This window comes from Papaver somniferum, chromosome 9, assembly GCF_003573695.1.
Source record: "Papaver somniferum cultivar HN1 chromosome 9, ASM357369v1, whole genome shotgun sequence".
NCBI classification, from domain to species: Eukaryota; Viridiplantae; Streptophyta; class Magnoliopsida; order Ranunculales; family Papaveraceae; genus Papaver; species Papaver somniferum.
The window spans coordinates 26,229,378-26,239,937 of record NC_039366.1 but is presented as its reverse complement, the minus strand read 5'-3'; the positions used below and the strand labels follow the sequence as shown (position 1 = coordinate 26,239,937).

Here is a 10,560-nt window from a genome sequence, read left to right as displayed (position 1 = left end):
TTGACTCACGGATTTTTCAGCCCATGCCCATTTGGATTGCGAATTTGTACGCCCCTCTGTGGTCTAAAGCAAACTTCCCTTATTGGGCTTGGCACTTTGCAATAACCCTTGGGCTTGGCGTTTGAACACCTAATTGTTTTTGGGCCAATCCTTTGCACCTTTTGGTTAGCCAATTCCATAACCCATGAGGAAGATTCTGGAAGCATGCAAGACCAGTCAATGCAAGTTATGAGAATAGGGAGAATGAATATTCAAAGAAGAAACGGTTGAGGCTAAGATGGACGCATAATACTACTCCCTCTGTCCTAAAATTTCTGTCCTCTATTCTATTTTCGTCTGTCCTAAAATACAGTCCAGCTTTTGTTTATAGTCATATTTTTTAGTCAAACTCTCAAATATATCCTTCAAACTTTTACAATTATAAAATTATTTTAAATATCACCAATCTAAATATTAAATGATATATATTTTCCTCAATAGGAAACAAATCTACTAAATCAATCCATAAAGATTTTAATTTTTATCTTCTATTTAAATATTTTTTATAAATATTACCAATTTATTTTTCTTACTACTCCATATACTCCTTTTAATTTTAGTAATAATATATCATTTAATAGGGGTAGTATTGTACACTCCTCCGGTCTCCTTAATATCTTGACTTAGTCAAAGCGGACTAATAATTTAGGACGAAGGGAGTAACAGATATGAGTAGATGGCCGGTAAAGTAACCCTACCATGCCCGTGGGCTTGTAAATCCATCCACCTACAACTAACCACTGATCAAACGCATCTATTGTACCGCCTTTACAAATATTAACCTGATTCCCTTTCAAAGTTCGCGTGTTGCATGCTCTCTGACGGGCTTCCCCCGTCTCTTAGGATCAACTAACCCATGTGCAAGTGCTGTTCACATGGAACCTTTCCCCTCTCCGGCCTTCAAGGTTCTCATTTGAATATTTTCTACCACCAAGATCTTCACCGACGGAGGATCCACTCGGCCTTGGTTTCGCAGTCACTGACGCTCATTTCTACTCATCGGGGCCTAATGATTTCCCCGACGGCTGGGTGTGGGTCGCACGCTTCAACACCATCCATTTTCGGGGCTAGTTGATTCGACAAGTGAGTTGTTACACACTCCTTAGCAGATTTCGACTTCCATGACCACAATCCTGCTGTCTTAACCGACCAATACCCTTTGTGGGTTCTAGGTTAGCGCGCAGTTTGGCACCGTAACCCGGCTTCCGGTTCATCCCGCATCACAAATTCTGCTTACCAAAACTGTCTCACTTGGAGCTCTCGATTTCGTGGATTGGCTCAATCGAGCAGCCGCGCCGTCCTACCTATTTAAAGTTTGAGAATAGGTTGATGGTGTTGCGCCTCTAATGCCTCTAAACATTGGCTTTACCCGATAGAACTCGCCCGCGGGCTCCAGCTATCTTGAGGGAAACTTCGGATGGGACCATCTACTAGACATTTCGATTAGTCTTTCATCCTTATACCCAAGTCAGACGAACGATTTGCACGTCAGTAGCACTGCGAGCTACCACCAGAGTTTCCTCTGGCTTCCCCCCGCTCAGACATAGTTCGCCATATTTCGGGTCCCGACAGGTATGCTCTCACTCGAACCCTTCACAGAAGATCTAGGTCGGTCGGCGGTGGAACCCACAAGGAGATCCCTCCAGTCAGATTCCTTGTGCCTTACGGGTTTTACTCGCTCGTGGACTAGCACACATGTCAGACTCCATGGTATGTATTTCAATACGGGCTGCATGAAGAACCCACAGGCCGTTGCCGGGAGCGCGATGTTGCCAAAGGAACGCCATGAGGCGTGTGTTGCCCACTACGAACGAGACGACGACGTCTCCAATGGAATGGTACATCCCGGGATTGGGACGTTTCCTTAATCCGCATCAGTCCACATCCAAGGTCGATCGGTGGACCGACTCATCATCGTTCCACATGTGATCGGGACATGTCGCCGGCCCCCATCAGCTTCCCTCCCGACAATTTCAAGCACTCTTTGACTCTTTTTTAAAGTCCTTTTCATCTTTCCGTTGCGATACTTGTTTGTGATCTGTCTCTCGCCAGTATTAAGCCTTGGACGGAATTTAAAGTCCACTGCCCGATATCAATGTCGCTAGAAGATACAAGGACATGAGTTGGAGGGGACGACTCGGTGCGTGAATTTCAGGAAAGCATTCCCTCGTCCAAAAGGCTTGGGTCTCAACTTGCGTTCAAAACTCGATGGTTCACGGGATTCTGCAATTCACACCAAGTATCGCATTTCACTACGTTCTTCATCGATGCGACAACCGAGATATCCGTTGCCGAGAGTTGTTCGAAGATTGGATTTCGCGACACCTACCGATGTATTTCTCCCACCGAGACAGGAAAAAGAGAAGAGGGACGCTAGTATCCATTTTTTTTCCTTGGCTCTTACCGCTCATTGGGTTCGTTTTTTGACACAAAGAGAGGGTGTTAACAAACTCCCCGACCGAGGGATGGAGCAAGGTGGATCTCTCCTCACTTGCATCACCAATTAACTTGGATTCACGTGTTCATGGGTCGTTATGCTGGGAAGGTTTCGATAATGATCCTTCCGCAGGTTCACCTACGGAAACCTTGTTATGACTTCTCCTTCCTATAAATGATAAGGTTCAGTGGATTCCTCGCGACATCACCGGCGACGAACCGCCTGCGCTGCCGCAATCGGAACACTTTACCGGATCATTCAATTGGTTGGAGCGACGAGCGGTGTGTACAAATAGCAGGAACGTAGTCAACGCGAGTTGATGACTCTCCCTTACTAGGAATTCCGCGTTTAAGATCAACAAATGCAATGATCTATCCCCATCACGATGAAATTCCTGGAGATTACTCGGGTCTATCAGCCAAGGCTATATACTTCAAAGGAGATAAGGCTAATAAAATATATACTATTATTACTATGTGAGAAACAAAATGTGGAATTGTTGTCTTACCACTCTTATTGTTGCCCTCTTTGTGAATTCAAGTTAGTGGGTTCCCAATATTATCTCTTATTTCCCTCTTTGTGCTTCATTCAAAAACACACTCCCACCGTGGGGTTCGAACCCACGACCACAAGGTTAAGAGCCTCGCGCTCTACCAACTGAGCTAGATGGGCTTATTTATTTCAATTTTTAACCGCAGCTAGTGTCAGTAATTGTGTTTGTTATTTGGGTATTAGCAATTTGCTTTGTTCTGGTTCTACATTAGTAGTAGTATTTATGCACTCATCCCTCACCTTGCTTCGACTTCATCGTTTAATGAATTGCAAAACTCTTTCTTTTCTAGATAAATGATTATTTTGGTGTTCAAATAGTGGATTGGTCCACACCTTCGAGTGAATTTTAATCTCGAATATGAGACCAAGAAATTTGGTATACTATAGAAGTCCCCATGGTTCGGTTTTCTACCCGAACCGAACTAGTCCAAACCGACAAAAAAAAAACCCAGAAAATCAGAGACCGAAAAATCCAAAAACCCAAAACCGATTCTAGTGGTTGGTTTTGGTTTGATGTCACAAAAGAACCAAAACCCCCCCAAAAAATCGAGAGTTAGAAAAAAAACCCGACAAAAACCATAATAATGTGTAGCGAGCTTTCCATCATAATATAGTATATATACAGTTCAATGAAACATTATTTATTTAATTGACAAGAGAGAAGAGTTATGAGGATTGTAGTTCCTTTTTAGTTTTTATAATGAAACATTATTTATTTGATATGATCAGAGTATGATTTGCTTTATTTATTTTGTATACGATGAATTGCTTTATAATTTTGATTTACGAGTTAAAAATAAAAGTCTATTAAAAAAAAACCGAAAACCCGGAGGGGGAACGGTTCTTATTTCTAGTATTCTAAATCGAGCATGGTATGGTTTGGTTTCTTATAAGAGACATTGGTTTGGTCTTTGGATTTGGCTGAAAACCAAACCAAACCGAATGACGGACATCCCTAGTATAGTGTTTAGAAGTGTTTGGATATGAAGTAAAAAGTAGCTTTTTGATTTAACAAAGTCGAAAAATACAAAATTCAGAATGACTTTTGCAAGCTAAAAAAAGTAGTCCTCAGATTTTCCAACTTTTTGAACCAAAGGATTTTTATTTTACTTTCTAGAAGCTATTCTCAAAACGAAAATGATTTACTCATCGAAGAATTTGCAAATTCTTAGCATGTGAGAGGATGGGTGAGGCCCACTTCTATTCCATCCCTATTTCAGTGCACCGAACGCTGTCCTGGGTCCATGCAATCTCCGTCGGTGCATTCACGGTGGAAATTCGTAGGTGGGTCTACCAAGACTGTTTTCAAAATTTGGTTCCCGACTTAACTTTTGACCTTTTGACGTTTAAGTTGTATCCAAGCAGGCAAACACCCTACTAAAAAACAGAAACTACCCGGATTACCGACTAATACTATCCTCTCTGTAGTCTAGAACTTGAATGACAAACGAAGCTCAAACCATGACGCGAACATTTTCAAACAAAATCAAACCCATTTCCTCACTGCCGTTTCCATCAATTATCCTTAAACAAAATTCTTCATTTGCACCCCCCATGGTTGGCAAGAAGAAGATCTAGTAAAACCAAATGCTACCGTCACTCTTGATCGTGCTCTTAATGCCATGAATCTAGGTTTTCTCATTACATATTATTCTTGAATTTGATTTTTTCTTTTCTTTTCTTTTCTTTTCAGTTTTCTAACTCATTTGTGATGCACAGATGGAAACGAAGTTCAAATAGTGTCTGGAGGAACGGGAAACGGATCCTATGGCCAAGAAGAGGATACCATGTCAAGTGTGGTCCTATAAATTTCAGGTCAATGTGTAGTTAGTATTTTATATCTAGAAGGCAGTGGTTTCTATGTTCTGTACTTGGAATCCATTTTGGGTTTTGATTTTGATCACCGGAGTACAAATAATATCCAATCTTTGGTGGAATGTTAGAAATTATCCTTTAACCACAGTGAATGTGCCGTAATTTTGTTTGTTGTTGAACTTGAATGGATAATCCTTATTAAGACATGCACTAATTCAAAGTTCTATATCCTATTTTGGCATAACAATTTGTTTTGTTCTAGTATTCGGATACAAATCTGTATCGGTCGCTTTGCTTGTGACTTCACACTTTATCGAATAGCAAGAATCTTTATCTAGGCAAATGATCAATTTGGTGCTCTTAGTCAGTTGCTCTCATCTTCAAATGAATCTCCGATCATGAGATTAAGCAATTTTGGCATATTCTTTAGTATATTTCAGTTTAAATAGAAACATGTTGCAAGTCAAATTTGTTGTAAGTTTTTCTATTCATTTGTTGGTGCCAACTTGTGGGTGTTTGGTCCATTCATGTCAACCTGATCCAGGAAACATCCAATTGTACTCGACTCCCGTCCTGACCTGAAGTTGACAGCTTGTTTCATCAGCAAGAAGAGGATACCACGACTATGCCAAGTGTGGTCCCATGAATGTGTAGTTAGTTATAATTAAAAGACAGAGGTGGTTCCATGTTCTATGCCTCTATTCCACTTATTTAAGATGTCTATACTTCCTGAGTTGGGTTTTGATCACTGGAGTTTTCTACAACGTCGCTGTTGCTTTCATGATCTATCTCCTGTGCGTTAACTCATTTTTCTAACATATGGGCATTAGAGATTTTTCGAAATCATTTACTTTTATATTTGTTTTTCTTGTTCATGCTCAGGTGTCATATTCTATGAATGAGACCTGCAATTCAGATGACTTTAGAGCACTGGATGAAATCGCAAAAGGTTTGGAGTCGGGGATTACTGGCTGGCGAAAGGATTATGATTGTTGCAGTTGGGTTGGCGTCATTTGCGAGTTGTTTTCTAGCATTGGTTTAGACGGTTCTAGTGTTTGGGTAACAAGGGTTGTTGGTTTGGATCTTGGAAGCAGACAATTGAAAGGGAATTTGCCTGTGTCAGTGGTTCGTTTTAAACACCTTAGATACTTAAATTTCTCTGACAATTTCCTCAAAGGTATGTTTCCAGTTGAACTATTCTTCATGCATAACCTCGAGGTCTTGGATTTGAGTAACAATGGGTTCAGTGGTCCAATCATGGTAAAATCTTGGCTAATTTCTAGTATTAGATTTCTCGATGTCTCTAATAATTTACTTGAAGGTGCCCTTGACACAGGCTTCTGCACAAACTCAACCCACATTGAAGTTCTTAATCTCTCATTGAACTTGTTTAGTGGAAATTTCCCCCTTGGTTTCGGGAACTGCACATCCTTACAACATCTCTCCATTAATTCCAATTATCTTTCAGGAACTCTACCAAGTGATTTATGGAGGCTAAAGAAGTTAAACCAATTATATATTCAGGACAATAGTCTCTCGGGGTCATTGAATGGAGTAGGTAACTTGTCGAACCTTGTCCAGTTTGATTTATCGCAAAATGAGTTCTCCCAGACACTCCCGGATATTTTTACTAGCTTAGCAAAACTAGAGTATTTTTCAGCTCATTCAAACAACTTGTCAGGTCCTTTGCCAGCTTCATTGCTGACATCTCCATTGCTATACTATCTAAATCTTCGCAATAATTCTCTCAGTGGTTCGATCAATCTTGATTGGACAAACATGGTTAATCTTAGATCTCTTCATCTTGGCTACAACAAATTTCATGGTCCAATTCCTGATAGTCTCTCTTACTGCCGAGAACTAAGAAATTTAGGACTGCGTCAGAACTACCTTAACTCTCAACTCCCTGATACATTCAGGAACCTACATTCCCTTTTCTTCCTAGCACTCACTAATACCAACCTTTATAATATTTCGTCCACCCTTGAAATTTTACAACAATGTAGGAACCTAACAATCCTGATTCTTGCCTCAAATTTCCGTGGTGAAGACATGCTCGCAAATGCAAATCTCCAGTTTCAAAGCTTGAAGGTTCTGGTTGTTCCAGATTGTGGTCTGACAGGTTTGATTCCAAAATGGTTAAGAAGCTGTGCCAAATTGCAGGTCTTGGATATTTCTAGGAACCACTTCAGTGGGTTCATTCCAAACTGGTTAAGCCGTCTTAAATTTCTCTTTTACATAGATATGTCAAACAATTCTCTATCTGGAGAAATCCCAAAAAGCTTAACCAGACTGCAAAGCCTCATTTATCGCGACGTTTTATTGGATGACACCATCAATTTTCCATTTGTCATTGGACGCACTCAAGGGTTAGCCGAATTGCAATACACACAGTTTTGGAGTTTTCCACCAACTTTGGACTTGAGCTATAACATGCTCATTGGACAAGTATGGCCAGAATTTGTGAACTTGAAGAAACTCCATTTGTTGTTACTGAAGTCAAATCATCTCCAAGGATCTATTCCTCCTGAATTATGTGGCATGACAAGCTTGGAGGTGTTGGATCTGTCTCACAATAACCTATCCGGAAGCATACCTTTTTCACTGACATCCCTAAGCTTTTTATCACAGTTTAATGTAGCATACAACAACTTGGTTGGAAAAATCCCTTCAGGCGGTCAATTTTTGACTTTCCCTTGTTCGAGTTTTGAGGGTAACCTTGATCTCCAAGCTCCCGGTTGTAATCCTCTTCCAACTTCTCCAAAGGCAACTTCTACTTCAGGCGATGACCCAAAAGAAAGTAAGATGACAATTTCCGGGATTCCATTTGCAGTTGGAATAGCAACAGGTTTTAGTGTCACTGTATTGATTTTCTTCATGTCTGGAATGCTGATCCCAGAGGTTAAGCTTGCAATACAAAGCAGATGATCTTGAATAGGTAATGTAAATAGATTGTGATGCATGAATAGGTAATGTCTTAGATAACATATTGGCTTGCACAACCTTAATTGTGTAATAAAATAACTTATTTTATGTTTGTATCTCCACTTTACTGTAACATAGACTTGGCTGCAGAAAAGAAAAGTGAAGTGATCTTGTGACGCGATACTCACAGTGTGTTATTACTGAGACTTGCAGTGGAGCTGCACCTCTGCAGACCCATATACGGTGTCATTAGTGCAGGAAATTCCACAAGAAAAACTCCAAAATATAAAGATAAAGAGGAGAAACCAGTGGCTGAGGCCTGAGGGCTTTCAAAGTCGAACATAGTGAACGCAATACAGAGTTACGGACTGATGGATTTCTTGAAAAATAGACAGTGAGACGAGAAAAAAAAGTCAGGAAGGTGGAAAATCAAGAGAGAAGGCAAAGACTTTCTTGTAAACTGCATCATTATGAAAATAGTGTAGTCAATGGAATTAGTTAGATTTCAGGCCCTTGGGGTGAAATTTCCATCTTGTGAATCAAAGAGATGGAAAATAACAGAGATTGAATAACGAAACTGTGCTCGACTTAGTTTTTGGCATTTCTTGATTGATTTTGATATGAGTATTGTTGTAGACTATTGGAAGTTGTTTGCCTTTTTGGTCATTTATGTTCATGTGCAGGTCTTGAATTCTCAAAACTTGAACTGCAATTCTGAAGACCTGAGAGCTTTGAAAGATTTCGCAAAAGGTCTGGAGTCTCGTATTAATTCATGGGGTAAGAATTCAGATTGCTGTAATTGGATTGGCGTTCTATGTGAGTCTTCTATCAAGTTGGGATTAAATGGTTCTAGTGTTTGGGATAAAAAGGTTGTGGGTCTGGAGTTGGAGACAGATCCTTAAGCGGGAATCTGTCCGATGCATTTGCTGGATTTAACCAACTACGGTATTTGAATCTCTCGCACAATTCCTTCACAGGTATGCTGCCAGTTAAATTGTTCAGTTTGCGAAACCTTGAAGTTTTAGATTTAAGTGATAATCATTTTAGTGGTTCGATAACAGTTGATATTAATCTACCGGCGATAACATATTTTGATGTCTCAAAATTTTCTTAAGGGTACGCTTGGTACCACTATCTGTGCAAACTCAACCCGTATGAGAGTACTAAAACTCTCGGTAAACTACTTTACTGGAGAATTTCCATCTGGGTTTGGAAATTGTACTTCATTGCAACATCTTTCCCTTGATTCCAATAATCTTTCAGGAAATCTACCAGATGATTTATGGATGCTAAAACAGTTAAACACATTACATATTCAGGGCAATAGTCTCTCCGGGCCACTGATTGGAGTCACTAATCTCTCTAACCTTGTAAAGTTAGATATATCCCAGAATAGTTTCTCACACACCCTCCCAAATGTATTTGCGAGCCTGCGAAAGCTGGAGTATTTTGATGCTCATTCAAACTTCCTATCTGGTTTTCTGCCAAATTCATTGTTAATTCCCAAACAATTCAGTTCTTGAATCTTCGGAACAATTCTTTTGAAGGATCGTTAAATCTTAACTGGACAAATATGGTTCATTTAAGGTTCCTTGATCTCGGTTCGAATCAGTTTCGCGGGCCAATTCCCGATACTCTATCTTCTTGTCGAGAATTAAGATTTTTAAATCTTGCTCGGAACTACCTTAACTCTTCAGTTCCTGGTAGCTTTAAGAATCTACATGCTCTCTCTTTCCTCTCCTTCTCCAATTCTACTCTTCGTGATTTATCGGCTACTCTCGAGGCTCTTCAACATTGCAAAAACCTTACCACACTAATTCTTTCGGTGAACTTCCATGGTGAGGAGACCCCAGACGCAAATTTTGAGTTCAAAAGTCTGCAGGCTCTCATAATTCCAAACTGCAGGCTCACAGGTTCGATTCCGTATTTTGCTGAGCAGCAGCACCAAATTGCAACTTTTAGATTTATCTTGGAACCGCTTAGTTGGTACTATTCCAGACTGGTTCAGCCAACTAGAATCTCTATTTTACTTAGACTTGTCAAGGAATTTTCTTTCTGGAGAGATCCCAATAGGCTTGACCCAAATGCCGAGCCTCATCGATCGCAATATATCATTTGAAAATCCCCTTGCTGCTCCGCTTTTCATGAAACGGAGGGGAATGCAGTACAACCGAATTTTAAGTTTTCCACCAACTCTGCGCCTGAGCTACAACTTGCTCAGCGGAGAAGTATTGCCAGAGTTTGGGAACCTGAAGAAACTCCATGTGTTGGAATTACAGTCAAATCATCTTGAAGGACCTATTCCACGTGAACTGTCAGGTATGACAAGCTTAGAGGTATTGGATTTGTCCCATAATAATCTATCGGGGATCATACCTTCTTCACTGACCTCTCTGAGTTTTTTTTATCGCGGTTTAGCGTAGCATACAACAACTTGGTTGGGAAGGTACCTTCAGAAGGACAGTTCTCGACTTTCCCTTGTTCAAATTTCGAAGGAAACCGAGATCTCCAAGACTTGGGGTGTAATGTTCATCCTACTTCTAAAACTGAACCTTGGGAAAGTCCCCCCTCGGGCAATGAGGAGGAAGAAAGCAGTGCGACAATATTTGGGCCAACATCTGGAGTCGGAGTTATAGCTGGTTTCACTGTTACTGGAATGTTTATGCCACCGGTTAGGCAGGGAAGGCGTAGGAACGGAAGTTCCTGTAGAGCAATACATAACCAATGATGCATATTACAATCAATTAAAGCAAAATCCAAGAAGATTCAGATGTTTAAGATTTCGTGGAGCC

General features: G+C 40.4%; 1 protein-coding gene, 1 non-coding gene and 1 pseudogene across 3 annotated transcripts; 2 read left to right on the top strand and 1 right to left on the bottom strand.

Moving 5' to 3' along the window:
• Window positions 1-3,075: 3,075 nt before the first annotated feature.
• Window positions 3,076-3,148, bottom strand: TRNAK-CUU. The gene has a single exon. It is a non-coding gene; the product is annotated as a tRNA-Lys (tRNA).
• A 1,351-nt stretch (window positions 3,149-4,499) lies between these two features.
• On the top strand, window positions 4,500-8,000 carry LOC113310526 (phytosulfokine receptor 1-like). Of its 2 annotated transcripts, XM_026559226.1 has the most exons (3): window positions 4,500-4,660; window positions 4,748-4,843; window positions 5,726-8,000. In XM_026559226.1, the coding sequence occupies exons 2-3, from the start codon at window positions 4,796-4,798 to the stop codon at window positions 7,769-7,771; spliced, it is 2,094 nt and encodes a 697-aa protein (XP_026415011.1). In that variant the 5' UTR covers window positions 4,500-4,660; window positions 4,748-4,795; the 3' UTR covers window positions 7,772-8,000. The 2 variants fall into 2 exon arrangements, with proteins under 2 accessions (XP_026415011.1, XP_026415010.1); XM_026559225.1 differs by having other exon boundaries at window positions 4,748-8,000.
• A 118-nt stretch (window positions 8,001-8,118) lies between these two features.
• LOC113311625 lies at window positions 8,119-10,496 on the top strand (annotated as a pseudogene).
• Window positions 10,497-10,560: the final 64 nt, after the last annotated feature.